The sequence below is a fragment of the Heloderma suspectum genome, chromosome 1 (assembly GCF_057233095.1).
Source record: "Heloderma suspectum isolate Gila_16-S chromosome 1, 16-S_ref, whole genome shotgun sequence".
NCBI lineage: Eukaryota > Metazoa > Chordata > Lepidosauria > Squamata > Helodermatidae > Heloderma > Heloderma suspectum.
The window spans coordinates 146,887,761-146,908,686 of NC_139458.1; the positions used below are offsets into that span (position 1 = coordinate 146,887,761).

The following is a 20,926-nucleotide window of genomic DNA, read 5'->3' on the forward strand; positions in this document are numbered from 1 at the left end:
AACATTACAGCTGCACTCACTAAAGCACTGGTATTGATGGTCTAAGGAATGTGTAGTATGGTAGAATGCTGGTTAGAAGTGCTTGCATTTTACCTCCTGTAAAATATAACTTTTTAAAAAATCAAAATTTATAAACTGGACAATAAAAAAAGTTCTCTGGGTAGTTAACAAGTAAAAATTTTAAAACTAGAAAATACAAAAATGCAACATGAAAATAATATAAAACAGAATAAAAGAGCATCAGAATAAAACCAGTAGAAGAGAATAGCATCAGTGAAACAGATCTAAAAAGTACTAAAATGTTTAAGAATGAAAACCCTGAGAAAATAGTCTTCACCTGGCATCAAAAAGATCATAATGTGGGTGCCAAGCAAGCCTCTCTGAGGAGGATGTTCCATATCTGGAGTGTTAGCACTGAAAAGACCCTCTATCTAGTAGCCACCTCATTGGGTCCTCACTAGATAACCCCACCCAGAGAAGGGCCACGGAAGAAGATAACTGAATGCTGGCAAATAAATTAACTTATTTACAGATGAAGAGTGAATCAGCTTTTAGATTGCAAAAAATATTTTGATTTACTTTGCTTGGGTTCTTTCTAAGAGGAAGAAGAATACTTTAAGCCTGCAATTCAATGCCAGTAAAACCTCCATAAGCATGCTTAAAACCAAATAAAATTCAGCTGACATACCTGTGTGCAGGACTGAAGCCTTACAGTGCAATCCTAAGCATGTTTACTCAGATGTAAGAGTTGTTAATGAAGAAAACAAGGAAGCCTGGCTGTATTATTAATCCTTAAGATTTAGGCTCTAATCCTATGCAATGGGAGTAAGCCCCACTGAAAACAGTGGAACTTACTTCTGAGCAAACATGCATAGGAATGTGCCATTTGGGAAAGTGCTTTATAAATATTAGGCATTACTATTAATCACTATAGTTTGTTTGGTCCACTTGTGCTATTTAGCAAATGTTGTTATTGTTTTTTCTCCTACTGTCTTTTCCTCCCTCTTAGACTTCATTCACTTTATCCTGGGCAACATACCTATTAGCACAGCACCCAGAAGTTCAGCATTCTATCTATAAAGAAATAGTCAGTAACTTGGGGAAAGATAAAGTTCCTGATGCAGATGATATCCCCAACCTACCAATGATTAGAGCTCTTCTCAAAGAAACCTTAAGGTAAGTGCAGAAAAACTAACCTGACAGAATGTTTTGTAACTTCCTTGTTACAACATGTCTTTCTATTTAAACTTAATTGCAATGGTCACATTTCCCCTTTTTCTTTATTTTCTGTATTGGGGGTATTCTGGGCATTTGAACATGTCTCACTATGCTCTGTGGGTTTTGGTTTTTTTTAAATACTTATGGGTTCATTTCTATGCATATTTTAAAGTGCTTCCATGTCAGAAAGGGAAAGGCAAGACTATTCATATGAGGAGTGAATATATTCTTCTGAAGCTCAGGGATGACTCCTTCCTAAGAAAATATACATAAAATCAATTTAGATTTTTTTAAAAATTGTTGTAACTTTGGCTCAAGCTAGATGTTATATGCGGCGGTGCGGAACATTACTCCAGCTGCCCTTTCTTATAAAGAGGCAATTGGGATTGGAGAAGCATCAGGGTAGAATGTGCTCAACCCGTTCCCTGCCACATTGGGTAATATTCAATGTTAGTCCTACATAAAGTAGGCTCATTGAAATGAATGGAAGTTAAGTTAGTTATGACTCACTTAAGTCTCATTCATTTCAATGGGTCTACATGTAGAACTAATAGATACTACCCATTTTCTCCACTTCAGTTTGCCCCCTAGTGGCTTTTCCCACAGTGAAGTTCTAAATGCATGCTTGCCCTCTGCAAAATGCACATTTAGAGCTCTGCAGGGGGAAAGCTACTGGTTACCTAACCATGAGATTTGGAGGGGAGAAAGGGTTCTCCAGTCCTGATCACCCTTCCACATGTAGCTTATCCTTTTAAAAACAGTGCTATTGGGGTAATCTTACATGCACCTGCATGTAATATTTAGTTTGCTCCTTTATCATATATATTACTCTGTGAAGAAAAAAATGGCATGGGAATCTGCCCCTGGTTTCTCTCAGAGATGTTAGTGAAATAGTTGTGTTATATGGAGGCCAGTGCTTTAAATGAATAATTGAACTCCTGATTACTTATTTCTCAATAGCACTGTGACCAGTTAATTATACCTGTTTTGCAGATGGATAAACTGATGCAGAAAAACTATTGTTAAAACCAAAGGCAGAGCCAGAGTCAAAACTGTGGAGTTTCTCACACTGGTCTCATGTTTGGAGGTATAGTTAGAGTGGGGTTTTTTTTTTTTAACAAAAAATTAACCCCACTAAGCTGTGGACTTGAGTCTTGCTTGCTCACACACTAGATTGCTGCTTCTAATTATCCAGGTGCAAATGTAACTTCAAAGGCCACTAGAGATGAATCTGTCCATATAATAACCTAGTGTACCTTAACCAAATGAGCCCACTTCATCAAAAAGGAGTCTTTGAGCTCCTTTTCAAAGTATTAGGCCAGTAGGTTCACACACTGGCCACATTTGGATAATCAGTTCCTGAAACCAGGATATGCACAAGGGTCATGCACCAGCCTGCAGTCCCTTTGCTCCAACTGTGCTTCTCCCTTTTCATGAGCAAGCGAACAAGTCAGGACATAACTGCTGTTAAACTGCTGTTATGTCCAAACCAACAACTATGGTTAATGGCTTCCAAACAAACCAGGATTTGTTTGGCTTCATACAAATGTATGATGAAGCCTTAAACCATGGCTTCATATCTTGGCTTGTTTCAAAGCCACTTAGCCATAGTTTCCCAATTAGGACATAATGGAAAAATATGGTTAACTGCAGCTTCCTGTCTTGTTTTCCCACTTTCATACAGGGAGGAGAGAAGTGGAAGGGAAGGGGCTGCATGAATCATGTGATCATCTGAACTGGACCATTGCTTGTACCTGTAATACACTTCAAAGTTGCTATAGTTCTTTACATTTATTTAAAGAACTATAGGATTTATTATATAACGTACTCTCAATCCAAGTATAAATTCTATACTTGAGAGCATAACAATTGCCTTAAGGGAATACACCAGTGATTAATTTGGTCCAGCACTCAGGCTTGGATCAAGTGTAATTGGAACACGTGGTTTTCCATTACTAGAATGAGCAGCATGAGCCTCAGGCTTGTATGTTCCTAGGGTGGCCAGATGAAAATAGGCAGAACTCCTGCACCTTCAATAGTTACGTAGAAAAGGGGAATTTCAGCAGTGTGTAGCTCTCATGACAAGCTACATTTCCTAAAAGTCCTTCTTCTGCACAACTATTAAAAGTGCAAGAGCCCTGTCTCTGTCCACCTGAATGCTCCCAATCCCCCTTCTCCTCTTTCATGTGCAATGAGGGAAAATTTAAAATGTCCACTTTAGCTTTTGAATTAACCACAATTCCATGTTATACCTGAACTCAAGGAATATCTATATGCTGGGAGTTGTAGGAGGTTTTTTTCTGTCTAAACGTGCATAGGATTGCACTCTAAATCTCCTATCATTCAGCTTCATGGGATGATCCCAGGTTGTAGTTTAGCTGAAGATATTTTGCTGCTGCCTGAGGTAAAGAACAACATGGCGCTCCTTCCCATGTACAAAAGCCAACTGGACTGGTAGATGAATCTGTCTTTAACACTAATGAATGGACAGTATCCTCCACTGCACCTGAAAACATAAGGGTAACTTGGGGGGGCATACAGGTCTCTCTTCCAACAACTTGTTGCTGCCTCCCAGAATCTGCTGCCTGAGGTGACTGCTTCAGTCTGCTTAATAATAGGGCTGCCTCTGGGTATTATGAGATATGGAGGAAAAAGTTCTCCACACCATGCATAATTGTATACAACTCTATCATGTCTCCCCTTACTCGCCTTTTTTTCTAAGCTAAACATTGCTTCCAAACTAAGGGTACTTACAATCAGAAACTGTGATTAGTTCAAAAGGTAAAGCAGAAGCATTCATTCTCCTCTTGTGCATGAAGGAAAGGGAGTACATAAGCTGAGACTCATGCAAGCTCATTTTTGTAATAGGAAACCATGGTTTCCCATTAAATCTGAACCAGAGCTCTGTCTCCAACAATGGCGAGCCAGTTGCCTCCAGGAAGATTACAAGCAAGGCAAGATGGACAGAGCTATTTTCCGTTGCTTTTTGTTAGCAAAGTTAGTTGGAAGTATATTGCCTTTGAACATGGAGATTCCCTTTTTAATGAGTATCGCTAACAGTAATTAATAGGCTTATTCTCCATGAAGTTTCATAACCCTTTTGAAAAGCCATTTTATTCTAGTAGCCATCATAGTGTCAAGTAGCTATGGTGGAAAGGCAAGATATAAATTTAACAAACAAGTGAATACATATTTCTTAAGCTTATAATGTATTGCATTGTTTCTCCAATCAATTTCTTTATAATTTATTTCAAATTTTACTGTTCGGGGAAAAAATCACAAGTTTTAGTGTTCCGTAAACCTATCTTATACCTTCCCCAACAGCACAATTTTGCACATGTTATTTACTGAGAAGGAAGTCCCATTGTGTTCAGTAGAATTTACTCCCTAGTAAGTGTTTAGGACTGCAGCTGTAATTGATTTTTAATTGTTTTTAACTAAAAAGGATATTCCTTCTTCTTGATAATTTCAGGCTGCAATTTATACACACTTATCAGGGAGTAACACCACTAAATACAGTGGGATTTACTTCTGAGTATAGATGTATAGGATTATACTGCACATTCCTCTTTTCTATATTTTCTCCAGCTCAACATTACCCTTATTGAGACAGGGTGACCTGCACACAGTATTCCAAATGTGGGTGCACTACAGATTTATAAAATTGCATTAACATACTTCTGTTTAATTTTAGACCATTTTCTAATATTGCATTTGCCCCCTTCACTGCTGTAGCACAATGAATTTCCACCCAAGATCCGTTTCTGGTGTGATTTCAGCCAATTTAGACACTATTGGTGAAACTTTGTATTTATTTTTTGCCTGGCTTCATCAGCTTACCTCTATCAAATTTCATCTGTCATTCTATTGTCCAGTCATCCAGTTTGGAGAGACCCCTTTGGAGCTCTTCACAATCTCTTTAGGATTTTGCCATCCTAAATAATTTAGTGTAATCTATGTCCATGGCTACTTCACTGTTGATATTATTTATGCAAAACCTAAATGACACCAGTCCTGAGACAGAGTCTTGTGAGACCCCCTGTTCATTTGGCTACATTGTCAAAATATTTATTTATTCCTTCCCGCTGCTTCCGATAATTTAGCTAGTACTCAGGCCTTGCCCTCTTATTCAGTGACGGCTAAATTGTCATAGAAGACATGGACAAGGGTCTTTGTCAACAGCTGTTTAAAAGTCCAAGCATACAGTGTTTACTGTATTACCTCTATCTATATATTTGTGGAAACCTTCACAGAATGCCTTCTGAAGAAATGAATATTACAGGCAGTGAATATCTAATTGACACTTATTTGTAGGTTATTTCCAGTATTACCAGGAAATGGTAGAGTAACCCAGAAAGATATGATCGTTGGAGGATACTTGATACCTAAAGGGGTGAGTTGTATAATGGCTTTATGAAAGGAGCGGGAAAGGGGCAGATGAAACTGTCTGTACTAAAAAACTAGCTATTTTGTGAAAGTCTGGTTTAATCTTAGTCATGTGAGATCATTAACTTAAGGCTTAAAGTATTACTTCACTTTTCATCCCCAAACACTTAAAACAATTAAGAAAGAGAAACTCTGATCCCTTAGTAATGCAACTGAAAAGAGCTACATTTCTGGAAGCAATTAAACCTGTCTTGGTTAGGCAGAATGGCTGCCATAAAAATGACAGCTTTCCCCAAATTGTCTTTCCTGTTTCAAAGCCTTCCAATAATAATCCCTTTAACACAGTTTTTAAAATGGCAAAAATATTAGGGCTTTAATTAGAGGTAGTGGGAAAAGATGCTGTTAAAGTGCTGTACTCAATATGCCAACAAATTTGGAACACTCAGCAGTGGCCACAAGACTGGAAAAGGTCAGTTTACATTCCAATTCCAAAGAAGGGCAATGCCAAAGAGTGTTCAAACTACCGCACAATTGCGCTCATTTCACATGCCAGCAAGGTGATGCTCAAAATCCTACAAGCTAGGCTTCAGCAGTATGTGAACCAAGAACTACCGGAAGTACAGGCTGGGTTTCGAAGAGGCAGAGGAACTAGAGATCAAATCGCCAACATTCGCTGGATCATGGAGAAAGCAAGAGAATTCCAGAAAAGCATCTATTTCTGCTTCATTGACTACGCTAAAGCCTTTGATTGTGTGGATCACAACAAACTGTGGCAAATTCTGAAAGAGATGGGAGTATCAGACCACCTTACCTGTCTCCTGAGAAACCTGTACAAGGGTCAAGAAGCAACAGTAAGAACCACACATGGAACAACCGATTGGTTCAAAATTGGGCAAGGAGTACGACAAGGCTGTATATTGTCTCCCTGCTTATTTAACTTATATGCAGAGTACATCATGAGAAATGTCGGGTTGGATGAATCACAGGTCGGAATTAAGATTGCTGGGAGAATTATCAACAACCTCAGATACGCAGACGATACCACCCTAATGGCAGAAAGCGAAGAGGATCTAAAGAGCCTCTTGTTGAGGGTGAAAGTGGAGAGTGCAAAAGCTGGTTTGAAACTGAACATTAAAAAAACTAAGATCATGGCATCTGGCCCCATCACTTCCTGGCATATAGAAGGAGAAGAAATGGAAGCAGTGACAGATTTTATTTTCTTGGGCTCCAAGATCACTGTAGACGGTGACTGTAGCCATGAAATTAAAAGACGCTTGCTCCTTGGGAGGAAAGCTATGGCAAACCTAGACAGCATAGTAAGAAGCAGACACATCACCTTGCCGACAAAAGTCCGTATAATCAAAGCTATGGTTTTCCCAGTAGTAATGTATGGCTGTGAGAGCTGGACTATAAGGAAGGCTGAGCACCGAAGAACTGATGCTTTCGAACTGTGGTGCTGGAGAAGACTCTTACGAGTCCCCTGGACTGCAAGGAGGTCAAATCAGTCCATCCTAGAGGAAATCAACCCTGACTGCTCATTGGAAGGACAGATACTGAAACTGAAGCTCAAATATTTTGGCCACCTAATGCGAAGAGAAAACTCCCTGGAAAAGACCCTGATGCTGGGAAAGATTGAAGGCAAAAGGAGAAGGGGACGGCAGAGGATGAGATGGCTAGATAGCATCACCGAAGCAATGAATAAGGACTTGAGCACACTCCGGGAGAGAGCGGAGGACAGGAAGGCCTGGCGTGCTATGGTCCATGGGGTCACGAAGAGTCGGACACGACTTAACGACTGAACAACAACAACAACAAGTTGGAAAAGATCACATATTAACCGAAATGCTCTTTACAGATGGATAAAATAGGGTTCCCTCCAATTTTCCATAATATATCCTTTCCTTTTAATATATCTTTAAATATATTATGACTTTCTAAATAAAACAAATAATTCCTTTAATTATTCCTTTAATGTTCAAACAATACCATGCTAGAACTCCCTCCTGATTCCCCAGATATGTGAGCCCTCTCGCATGCTGAACACTTAAAGAATTAGAATTACTGAAAGTCTCAAATTCTTTCTTAGAAACCACGCTGAGATATTGGAAAACATGGAGAAAAATATTGTCCTCCTACACTTTCTTGCCATCCCTTTTTTTTACTAACCTAGACAGATACAAACATTATGAGGCCTGGGAGGCTAGAAGCATTTATAGACGAACAAATTTATTTGAGAAAGGCTAATTCATCTCAAGGGCTGGGATATCTGAATTACTTCAGGATCATTAGATAAATTGGCTACAAAAAATCCAGTTACAAAGTTTTGCATCTAAACTGTGGAATAGACGTGAAGCAACAGAATCCCTGACCATCTTTGAGAGTGAGTCTATAAGATCACTGTACAGGACAAAGGGAACAGTCTCCTGTATCTAGGGTTTCTTAAGAACAGATAAGAACAAGCTGCACAGCAATCCACCGAAATGGAACAGTATCAAATATGAGCTCCACATATATAGCTGGGAGAAATGCAGTAGGTAAGGCTGCTTATTGCCTTGGAGCAGCATCCAGAGGCACAGTGTATCCCTGCTCACATTTTTTATCAGTATGGCGATGCTGAAAGCCAGTTTCTGCCTTTTGGTCACACTGTACTTCTAGTGTCCATTGATGTCTTTCCATTACACTACCTGCTGTACTGGTTCTAAGTGCAACTGAAGCTGCATGTCAATCTCCTCTTTAGCAATCCTCCCCCCATAAGGAAGATTATTACTGATGATGTAGCTGACTGAAGCCTCAACAGCAACAGTTGGCTTTCCTTCATGTAAGAGGCTGTCAAATTTAGTGTGATATGTTCCTTGAAGGGTTCCATCCATTTGAATTTGCCTAGAGATACATATATGTTGATTGGTTTATGAATTCTACTAGCTGCTTAAGAAACAAACTTTGGCTATAGGGTTCATTCTCTCTTTCCTAGAATTCTCTGGAATTCTAGACAGAAGAATCAGAAGAACACAACAGCTTTTTGCCATGTTAAAAGCCCCCAACTGTATAGTTTTCAAGAAAAACTATGGGCAGACTCCAGTATTGCCACTGTGCTCCCGCTCATTCCATTGCTCTGGCAGGGTTGACCGTTAGCACAATGGGGAGCTACTACTTCCTAACGTAACCCCAGAAATGAGTGGAAATGCTTGTTTCCAGGTCAGGACAGATCAGCAGAGCCCTCTTCTGTGAGCTCCACTGACCTGCTCCATTCCAGAAACAAGCATTTATGCTAATTCCTGGTTGTTTTAAGAATGGTTAGCCCCCTATTGCACTAGAGGTGAGTGCCCCTGGCACGGGGGCACAATAGGACACTACCCTATATATCTATATAAATATATATTATGTCAGCAAGTAACAGCATGTAAGTGGGCCTTCTCAGTAGTGGCACTCACCCTCTGGAACACTCTCCCACATGTCGTCCAATAGGCAGAGACTGTGGTGAACTTTAGACATCTCTTGACAATAACCTGCTTACTCAGGCTTCCCTGTTGTCTAATTGCACTGCTCTGTTTTACTGTTTCTGTAGTGTTTTCAGTATATTTCTTATTTTATATTGTTCTTATATTGGCTTTTATATTGTATTTTATGTATTTCTTATATAATCCACTTAGAAATCTTAAGATATCGAGCAGCATATAAATAATCTCTCTCTCTCTTTCTCTCTCTCTCTCTCTCTCTCTCTCTCTGTGTATATAAATAAATTCTGTTTTGTCTTTGATTCTTTGATTTTTGTCTTTGATCTACGCTTATGCAATTGATATAGCACTAACATAAGTGACCTCTAGCACAATGCCAATAGGATAAGCTGGTGTTCTCTGGGAAAACCTGTCATGCCAGCTTACGCTATTGCCATTGTGCTAGAGTCACTTATACTGGTGCTACGTCAATTGTGTCCTACTTAAAGAAGATCCACTGAAATTAAGTTAGACTTAACTTTGGACAAGTTAGACTAACATTGGATACAACCCACTGTGTTCCCCTTGTGAATAATCTGACATTATATATAATAGTGCAAACATTATTTTGACACAGTATTTTTGAAATTATAAGTATATTAACATGCATGTGAGTGTGAGCGTGTGTATGTGTGTGTGTATGTGTGTGTGTGTGTATATTTATTTGTTTGTTTGTTTCATTAGACACAACTGGCACTCTGTCATTATGCTACGTCATATCAAGAAGATAATTTCCCATCAGCAAATGAGTTCCAACCTGAGCGCTGGCTAAGGAAAAGCAATATAGACAGGGTAGATAATTTTGGTTCCATCCCTTTTGGTTATGGGATTCGGAGTTGTATAGGAAAGAGAATTGCTGAACTGGAAATTCATCTGGCTCTAATACAGGTCAGTTGGTTATAAATACTAAACTATATGTCCTTGTTATATAAAACTTTTAAATATGTTTAAGTTTTATTTTAAGAGTGCAGATTAATCCCCTGAACTAGCAACAATGTTCTTTCAAGTGGGACTGTTCACATGTTCTTTTTGTAATCATCATTATGGATTAGAAGGGGTGATTTTTTTCTTCCTGGTGGACCTCTTCTTTACAAGCATTCTTAAAAAAAACACACACAATTACTGATAGGCTGCCACCAGTCAGAATGAACCTCCTGACACAGCCTAGTCTGTCCAGCTGCTATTGCCAACGACTCCTCCCTTCAGCTGAGCCCTAGGAAAACAAAATAACAAGGGGCAGTATTCAATGCTGCCAGTCCACAAGCATCCTGCCCACTGATTCCATTGTGGAACCCACCACTTGTCTAACGGAGATTTCGTGCTTCTGGGGGCAAGCCCTATAATGAGTGGAAACATTTGTTTCTGGAACAGGGCAGATCAGTGGAGCTCCCTTATAAGAATTCCACCAGCCTGCCCCATTCCAGAATTGAGCTCATTTCGGGTTGCCCCTGAAAGTGATAAATCTTTATTCCATAAGTGGTGAGTGTCACTTGCAGAAGGGAATTGGCAGGGCTGGCCACTCGTGGGTGATCTCCATTTAGATACTGCCCAGAAAAGACACTTTGGATTTCTTTGCCCAAACCCAAGAAACACAAACTTAACCAACCTTATTAAAATCCTGAAAACACAAATAGTGTGGTCCTTCACATGGGGAAGTGTTTAGTGAGAGTTCCCTTTTAAAACAACACAGACTAATATCCAAATATAAAAAGGAGTTTATCTGGGTGAAAAGAGAAAAAAACAAGGGAAGGCAACAATCAAAAATTACTTAGTGGCCAGACTCACCTTCCTAATAAATTTACATCTCAAAAAGCCCAGCTGGTTTGAACCAGTTAGCCCATTATTTTTTTTTAAAAAAGCATAAGTTTTTGGGTGCATATTGGGAAAGGATGAGATGAGAAAAATAAACTGAAGTGTATAAATACTGTTAAATACTGTTCCAGCATGGAATTATTAAAGGAATGAGGGATCTCCACATCACAATGGGACCTGTTCTCACTCTTTTCATAAGAAATCTTTAAAAAGCCACATAAAACATAAGGGAAAGCATTGCCGCAGGGCAGATCTAGGTACAGGCACTATAAGTGGTACAGTTTGCAGGCAATCCTAAGTATTCTTACTCAAAAATAAGTCATACTGGATTCAGTGGGGTGTACTCCCAGGTAACTGTGCCCAGGATTGCAGCCTTAGATTACCTTTGGGGCCTTCCAAAACCAACCATTCACTGTGTGTGTGGAAAACTCATACATTCCATTCTGGCACCTGAGGTTTTGTAGGGCCTAACTCGTGGGTCCTTCCAGCACCTGCTATTCTCATAGTGATTAATTTCTAAAAAGAGGTTCTGGGAATCATGGCTGCTTAGCCCCAAACCTTCTCAATATTTTGACCAAAGCTCTCCCTGTAACCCCTTCCAGTTCCTTAAGTGGAACTGCACATGAGATCAATGCAGTATCCTAGGTTATGCTGAAATCACCTTCAGAAATCCCCCTTGACCTCTCTTACCACTTTAATACCAGAACCTTCAGTAAAAGGATCAAACTGATCAACAGGAGGTTTAAAGCAGAAAAAGAAAGTACTGTTACACAACAGACAATTACATTATGGAATTTGCTGTCACAATTGATGACCACTGGCTTAGGTGTCTTTAAAAGGGTGCTAGACATTATGAGGATAGGTATTCAGAGTTATGAGCTATGATAGCTAAATGGAACTCCATATTCAGAGGCAATGTCGCTTGCTTGGGGACAAACATTGTGGACTGTTGCTGCCATGCCCTGCTTGTGCCGGAAGCATCTGGCTGGCCACTGTTGGAAACAGGATGCTGGACTATATTGCCCTTTGCTCTTCCAGCATGGCTTTTCTATGTTCTAGCACAGAGGTAGGCAACCTGGTGCCCATGGGCACCAATGTCCCTGCAGACGTCTCCTTGGTGCCCACTGAGACACCGTACTCCTCCCAATTTTTATTTAAAACATATTTTTATATTTTCTTACTGGAAGCTGGGATTGCTTGAAAGCAAAGTAGGAGCCTCTAGCTGCCACCATGTTAATTTCTCATGAATTCTCTCTGTGCAGGCACCTTGCCCTTTGTGACTAGCCATGTCCACCCATGGCAGCCAGTTTATGGTTGTGCCTAGGACAGTTTATCAAATTTCCCAATGTGCCCACGGGCTCAAAAGGTTGCCCACCCCTGTTCTAGCATGTTCAGTAGATTTTACAAGATGTAAAATACTGCTAGCACTATTAATATTATTGTTACCTTTCTCACACACTCTTTTCATTAATTATTGTATTTTTCCATTTGTTCCCTACCCCCAAACCCAGCTACTTCAAAGATTTGAAATAAAAATTTCTCCAAAAACTAAATCAGTTTGTGCCAAAACCCACGGACTATTGACTCCTGCAGACTCCATCAATGTGAAATTTGCTGACAGGAAATGAGAGTAGAAACTTCAAGAAGTTCCTCAGCTTGACTTCTGACTGAAAGGTGCTGAAGGTTTTCTTAGCCATAGTGGGATTTCTGTAATCAAGCTTTAGATGCCTACCTAGTGGTTTATCTGTCTCATGAAAAACAATTATATACATGTTCTCACAGAACGTTATGTAAGTACATGTTAAAATACTTCTTTTTGTCCTGTGCTGGGAATCCAGTTTATCTTTGGATGACACAATAAAGGCAACAGAGTAATCAATTCATCATCATACACTTAAACACAGCGATATCATGGCATTGCTTCTTATGAGACTCCTTAAGTAGTGCGACAGTCATTCTGTATTCCAGTAAATGACTTTGATCACTATATCACCTCCTCCCAGCTTGTTTCCCATTGTTAGGCAATTGGCTGAGATTATGGGAGGCAATGATCTATGAGATAAATGGTAACAGATTTACATCTTCAGAATATCTGCAATTATCACAACAGTAACCTGCAAACTCTGGGCTAAAAAATGAGCGTTCTTTGTGTGATGGAGTACAGGATAAATACTGATTCGCGATTTGTGTTTCTTTACTTCACAAATTCCCATCTGGACTATGGTTCTTTTTGGATAGTTTTATATATTAATTATAATGGATTAAAAATTAAAAGAATGGTTTGAAATGTAAAGAGATTTTAAAGAAAATTTTGAAACCTACAACCTGTGTGGATTCTAAAGTTTGAATTGCATTCCCTGAAAGCTTTTTAAATAATGCACAAAAGGAATATAAAGTTTATGTAAAATTTAAGTCAATAAGCCACATAAGTAGTAAAATAATAAATTTTTATACGTCTACATTTTTATTGATAGTTACAGCAAACATAGCTTTAAATAAAGGTTTTCCTTTTGTATTATGACAGTCTTTTTTTTAACTGCATGCAGTATATTTTTCTTAATTTTCCATAACGTGTTATTTTTTATGTGGGCTACTGCCCTCTCTAGGACAGATAGGTAAGTAACATGGTGCTTATGTATATGAGAAATGTGCACTTTGTAGTTCCTTATCTAAGCAATTTTTATAGCTAATGACAACCAGAAGAGATGTTCGTGTCTGAGGTTTCACCTGTTTGGAGGGCGACAATAAGACATTCATTAAGGAGAATGCCTTATAAAAGCGATGTTATGCCTTCAGCTAAACTTTTTGCTAACATGATAGAACATGCATATTTTAAAGTCACATTGACTATGGGCTTAACAGATGAAAATCATTAACTCTGAAACATTTACATTGCATATTTCCAAGAATCTGGTAATAGTTCATCTACCATGACTTTCACTAATCTCAGCTTTGTACTAATTTTCCAAATGTGTGAAAATATGTCCAAATTTCTCGGGAACCTCTCTCTGTATTTCTGAATATTGTCCAGAAAGAAAAATTTGACAGAGAATCCTGTCTTACTTGCCTTCAATATCTAAGCCTGCTTCCAGAAAACTCCTTGCTTAAGGAGCAAGTAAACTCTGATTCTCAGTTTGAATTCTTTATGGACCTGCATTTTGGACTGTTGCATTAGCTGTATTTTAATTATAATATTTTCCTGGCATTCTTTTGTAAGTTAATATTTCATATTATATAAAAGGAATTCAAGGGAGAACATTTTAATAATTTCCTATAATTAATAAAGACTTTGAATTACTTTGCTAAATCTCCCTCTTTGTTCCTTAGCCACAATAAAGTAATTATATAACAGCCCTGGTTTTTGTCTGCTATTGTTGCAGTACTCATCTATAGAGTCAGATACTTTAAAAGCAGAAGCCATTACAGGGCTATCCAGCTTTAGGCCTGAAAACCAAAGGACTTGCAATTTACAGACTCTATCCAAGGACTGATATGATTGTCCTCAAAAGGACCAAGTACACTGCCAGCTGATATGGAAGATCCTGAGAACAACAGTTCAAAGATACATCTTTACAATATAAGAGGTTCTATACAATAGCCAGTTTTTAAAAATGAGAGACAGAGATATGATGTCTGGGAGAGAGAACAGAAATAACATAGCTGGCATCAAGCTACACAGCCACCTGTTGCAGGATCAGGATGAATAACAGTAGGTGCTAGGGATTCAGACTCAAGTCAATCAGACTTTGGGGCATATTCTGGGTGTTGTAAAATCTGTCCCCATTCTTTGAGCTTGGAATCCATTCATACTATACACATGAGCACCCCTATTTTACAATACCATAACCCCATCAATATAATGTATGCTCCAACCAGATCTATTACACACTGTAGAAGGACCCAAGACATTTTGTTGCCTGAGGCAGAGCAGCAAATAGTCACCCCTCCACCCAATCAAAGTGTACCATACTGAAGCTCAGTCACGTTATTTTGGCACCTGAGGCAGAAAATCTCACAAGCATGTCTGCCCTGCCCTGCCCTTTCATGACTCCAAAAATTCTGCTGCCTAAGACAGCTGTCTCACTCTGCCTAATGGTAGGGCCAGCCCTGCTGGACTGGGTTCATATTTTGTATTGCATGACTTATTTTTTGGATTATCCAGAGAAAATTAATAGTGATCTGGGTCAGTCAGGTTGGCTGTCTCTGAGTGAGAATATGTTCTCCTTTCCTCCATCGGACAAAGATAATCTAGAGAATCCAAACATTTCTTTCCCACTCTCCCATCCCCAATCTCACTGTACTTGGTCTGGAGCTTTGGCAGTGGGTTGACCTGTGTACAGAGAATTTTAATTGTTTTGTGTGTGTGTGTGTGTGTGTGTGTTTTCCTTTTCCTGGGGGATTTTGTTGTGGTTTTAGGGGTGGGTAGCCTGCCTGATAGGCGGGAGCGAGGGGGCATGTGTCCACCTGATGGAGGCAGTGGGGGGAGTGTTGGGGGCCAGAAAATACTGAGGCTGGGCGGCAGGCACTGGTGGAGCGCTAGGGGCAGGCCATGCCAGGTAAGGGGAACAAGGGAGAGATGTGTAGTATCTGTCCCCTGCTCCGGGCCTGTCCAGAGCCAAAGGATGGCTGGGGGAGGTGTGACCCCATCTTCTGGCCTTCGTTTGCTGCTCTGCAATGCCAGGTCTGTTACCCAGAAAACCTCCCTCATCCATGACATGATCCTGGATGAGGGTGCAGACCTGGCATGTATTACGGAGACCTGGCTGGCCGAGGCTGCTGCTCCAACCCTTGCAGCCATGTGTCCAGCTGGATTTTCGTATGCACAGCAGCCGAGGGCTGGGGATCGGGGAGGGGGAGTGGCTGTTATCTACCGAGACTCCTTGGTCTTCACCAGACCCCCTCTCTGGGAGACCAAGGTTGCTGAGTGCATGTACTGGAGGTTGGGCCTGAAGGGCAGTCTGGGGATTCTGCTCGTGTACCGTTCACCCCGCTGCACGACTGACTCCCTGGCCGAGGTGCTTGAGGTGGTCTCTGATGTGTGTGGACAGTCCCCTAACTTACTGGTGTTGGGGGACTTCAACGTACATTCGGAGGCCATCCTCACAGTAGCACCTCGGGACTTCATGGAGACCATGGCCTCCTGGGAGCTGCACCATATTCTAACTGGGCCCACCCATGTAGCCGGTCATGCACTAGACCTTGTGTTTGTTTCTGGAGAAGTGGGGAGTGATCTGGAAGTCGGGGGTATATCCACCACCCCCTTGTCATGGTCAGATCACTATCTGGTGACGTTGGACTTCTCGGTTCCACAACCCCTCCGCAGGGGTGGAGGACCCATTAAAATGGTCCGCCCCAGGCATCTTATGGATCCAAATGGATTCCTGAATGCGCTTGGGGATTCTTTGGGGCATGCCAACGGCCACTCGGTCGAGACCCTGGTGGGTGGCTGGAATGCCGCAATCACTGGGGCATTAGATCAGGTGGCTCCGAAACGCCCTCTCCCCCTGAACAGGGCTCGGACTGCACCATGATTCAATCTGCGGTTACGAGCTCTGAAACAGGAGGTGAGATGGCTAGAGCACCGGTGGCGGAAGTCTCGCTCCAAAGACAATCAGACACGGGCTAGAGCTGTATCTTCAGCCTATCACGTGGCGGTGAAGGCAGCAAAAAAGGAATATTATGCTGCCTCCATCGCGTCTGCAGAGTGCTGTCCCAGGAGGCTGTTCCAAGCCTGGTCGGTCCTGTGGCTCCGGAACCACTGGAGCATTCTAAGGCCTCCTGTGAGGCCTTGGCAAGGCACTTTGCAGATAAAACTGATCAGATTAGGTGTGTTAGTCTGCACGCTGTGGATACAGTTAGTGAGCAAGAGGCGGCCTGTGGCAAACCGGTTTTGTGAGATTGGTTCCAGCTTCTTCCTCCTGACGAAGTGGACAAGGTGCTTTCATCGGTACGGCCGACCACCTGCTTACTTGATCCTTGCCCATCTTGGCTCATTATGAGCTGCAGAGAGAGATTGGGTGAGGGGATCAAGGCGGTGGTGAACGCCTCCCTTGAGGAGGGAGTGATGCCATCAGCCCTCAAGGAGGCAGTGATAAGACCGCTCTTAAAGAAGCCCTCCTTGGATCCTCAAGTTTTGAACAACTTTCGCCCAGTTTCAAATCTGCCATTTTGGGGCAAGGTGATTGAGCGGGTGGTGGCGGTGCAGTTGAAGGCACACTTGGAAGAAACTGATTATCTAGACTCATTTCAGTCAGGCTTCAGGCCTGGGCATGGGACAGAAACGGCCTTGGTCACCTTGGTAGATGATATGAGGAGGGCTCTGGATAGGGGTGAATGCTCCTTCCTTGTTCTCCTCGACCTCTCCGCGGCTTTCGATACCGTTGACCACGGTATCCTCCTGGACCGCCTGGAGGGGTTGGGCATTGGGGACACCGTATTGCGGTGGTTCCGGTCCTTCCTCTCCGGCAGGTACCAGAGGGTAGCACTGGGAGAGGAGGTTTCGGACCCGTGGCCAATTACTTGTGGGGTGCCACAGGGTTCCATCCTCTCCCCGATGCTATTTAACATCTATGTGAAGCCGCTGGGGGCTATCATCAGGAGGTTTGGGGTGCAGTGTCATCAATATGCGGATGACATGCAGCTCTACCTCTCGTTTAAATCTTCACCAAGGTTGGCCGTAGAATCCCTGTCCAAATGTGTGGAGACGGTGAGTGGCTGGATGGGGAGGAATAGGCTGAAGCTGAACCCTGACAACACCGAGGTACTTTTGGTGGGAGACAAGAGGAGGCTGGGGGATGTTGACCTGGTGTTGAATGGGGTACGGCTACCCTTGAAAGACCAGGTCTGCAGCCTGGGGGTCATTTTGGACTCCCAGCTGTCCATGGAGGCTCAGGTGTCAGCTGTGAGCCGGACAGCGCTGTATCAACTCCATCTGATACGGCGGCTGCGCCCCTTCCTTCCCGACCATCTGCTCCCATCGGTAGTACATGCCCTGGTCTCCTCTCGTTTAGACTACTGTAATGCGCTCTACGTGGGGTTACCCTTGAAGACGGTTCGGAAACTGCAGCTGGTACAGAACGCGGCGGCTCACCTGATTAAAGGCAGCCGCCGGCGAGATCACATCACTCCAGTGCTGAAGGAGTTGCACTGGTTACCAGTTGTTTTCCGGGCCAAATTCAAGGTGTTGGTTTTGACCTTTAAAACCCTATATGGTTCCGGCCCAGCCTATCTTAAGGAGCACCTCCAGCAGCACCAGACAGACCACTTAACAATATCAGCCTCGGATGGCCTTCTCTCTGTCCCATCAGCCAGGACAGCCAGACTGGTGGGGACGAGGGAGAGGGCCTTTCTGTGGTGGCCCCCACTCTGTGGAACTCCCTCCCTAGGAAACTCCGTCATGCCCCCTCTTTAATGAGCTTCCGTCGTGCATTAAAAACATGGTTGTTCAGGCAGGCATTTGGGGTGGGTTAGGGTATTTTAGAAAATGTTTTTATTGTAGAATTTTGTTGTTTTAAACTGTTTTTATTGTATGTTGTACATCGCCCAGAGTGGCTGGGTGACCAGCCAGATGGGCGATTAATACATTTAATAATAAATAAATAAATAAATAAATAAATAAAGCAGGAATTCACTTGAAGGCACACATTCTCTCCAGAAAAATGACACTGGACAGTCTCTGTGTGACATGTCCAGTCATGTGCCAAACTGAAGAGGAGAAGGTGCTAACCAATTGCATATATGTCCAGGAAAGGTAGCTGTGAGTTCACAACACCTCTTTTAAGTTCTACTTGTTTCTACCCATATCTTTCCTTTTTGTTTCCTTGATCATTTAATTTTGTGCAGGATCCTTGCCGATTGCACACAAGCACATCATGTGGACTTTACTAGAACATTTTTGGGCTGTAACTATACCTACCTCCAGGATGATCTCTGCTCATGCTCACACACACACACACACACACACACACACATTTTCCCTTCAGACAGGATAAGTGTAGAGGTCAAAGGAAGAGAAATCACTCTTCGTACTGCCTAGGAGCAGTATGATTCATAATGTTATAAGGGATGTACTTTGAAAAATCTGAAATAGCATCCTGTGTATTTTAAGAGGAACAACTTATAGTGAAAACAAACTGGCTCTACACTGTCCTGCTACATAAAGCAATCAAGACAATCTCACTATGTAATCTGCCAACCATTTCACTTGAACCCTCATTCCTTTATTGATACCCTCCTCACTGTGCTGTGGTAAGGTGCACAGGGCCCACCTCTGTAACGTTACTGGCTTTCTCATTTTCAGCTGGCAACTGCATGTGTCATGATGTTTTTAGATACTGTTGAAAGTATTCCTTCTACTAACCAAGAGCTCCATCCTCAGTCAGCAAGAAAAAGAACCACCAGCTGCAGGGACTGGTGTGTAAAGTGAGTGGGTCAGTAAATTGTATGGGCGGGATGGGAAAAGAAGGATTTTGCCCTCACCGGGTCTGGGCTTACCATTAGGCAGAGTGAAGCAGTCACCTCAGGCAACAGATGCTAGAAGGTAGCAGCAAGGTGTTGGAGAACCGTTGAGGATGCTGTCCCATTGCCAGTGTTGAAGAAAAATTTAACTGCCAGTCCAGTTGGCTTCTGTACATGGAATGGGAGGGGGCACCATTTTGTCCTTCATCTCAGGCAGCAAAATGTATTGGGCCAGCCCTGCCCTCAACTAATGTGCATTTGCTCGAGTGAAAAGAAGGTGGTGCTAACCGAATCCTGATCCTGAGGGAAGCAAGCACCAAGGCTATGACCACTGTACAAATATGTGTTTACGTGTAATGAAGCTGTTCCTTTTCTGTAAGCATTATCAGCTGCTCAAATTAACGCAGGACATTCTGCTACGTAGAAACAAAATACCACTAGATGGTGCTATTTCTGCAATTGTCTGCTCATCTTAATTCCCAAATCTATTCCATGCCCAAAATGTGTGTGCATGCACACAGATGTGTCTCATTTTCTGAGTCATGTAGTTCATGCTTCTATTTTGATGTGAGAAAATGTTATCAAATACAACCATTAACACCAATACTAGTGTATGAAAACACCTCAGGAGGCTTAAAAGGAGCATCAGTTTGCACTTACTCATATATTAAAATAGGTTTATGTGATAATTTATATGATTTTGATATAACAAATTATTTTGATATTACCTCTAAATGTAGCAGTGAGGAGCTTAAGTTGCTGAAGGTATGATCTGAGTAAAATATTTCTTCTCAGCTACTTTTATTTATTTATTTATTTGTAGCATTTTTATCCCACTCTTTAGCCTAAAAGGCTCCATGAGTAGCTGACATATGATCAATATGACAGTCCTGAATTGCAGGCTTACAATCTAAAAAACAAGACATGAGGAAAAGGGGATGGGGAGAGAAGCGGATGGGGAAGCAAACACAGACACCAGTTCTTAAAATAATAGTTCTGACAATAACCAACTGGAATGGAAACAGTCCAGGGAGAGGAAGAGCCAAATATAGATGGTCTCTCAGCAGGGCAGATGGAGTTGCTCTGCTTTCCATCTCTCCCTCAGCTGCAGCCTGATGGAATAGTTGTTATCAGGTCCTTATTTGGGGTCTTTATTCGAAAGACAACAATGTAGTCCTTATTTGAAATGGGGAGACAACATCTGGGGGGCCATAGGATAGTTTGGATCCTTGGATCCAAGGTCGGAGTCATTTCTCCGACCTCAGATGTAGGAGTCCGAGCTCCCTGCCTCCTCCCCCTCGCACTGGCATGGACAGAACTGCACCAGCAACCTTGGAGGGAAGGTAAAGAGGGTATTCCTGTGGGCAGGGAGGGGATTGGGGAACCTGGCTTATGAGGAATCCTTTGGCCTCCCCAGCCTCCTTCTCTCCCCTCCCTACATCTCAGTTAGGTGGGTGAAAAAGCCCATCTAGCTGAAATGCAGAGTGGGAGAAGTGAAGAGGTGAAGATTTCCTCCACTGTGCCTCCAGCTCTGCACTGGATGGCTGTAAGCCTCCAGG

At 42.0% G+C, this 20,926-nt stretch overlaps 1 protein-coding gene across 3 annotated transcripts in view; it reads left to right on the forward strand.

The window, feature by feature from the left end:
• Positions 1–14,262, forward strand: part of CYP27C1 (cytochrome P450 family 27 subfamily C member 1) — a 51,370-nt gene extending 37,108 nt beyond the window's left edge. For 2 of the 3 annotated variants that reach the window (XM_084829511.1, XM_084829520.1), the window contains 4 exons: positions 1,010–1,176; positions 5,533–5,611; positions 9,783–9,986; positions 12,422–14,254. In XM_084829511.1, the coding sequence (XP_084685637.1) occupies positions 1,010–1,176; positions 5,533–5,611; positions 9,783–9,986; positions 12,422–12,538 (567 nt within the window). In that variant the 3' untranslated portion in view covers positions 12,539–14,254. Of the gene's footprint in view, positions 1–1,009; positions 1,177–5,532; positions 5,612–9,782; positions 9,987–12,421 lie in introns of all 3 variants that reach the window. The other variant, XM_084829502.1, reaches the window with a different exon arrangement.
• The last annotated feature ends 6,664 nt before the right edge of the window (positions 14,263–20,926 follow it).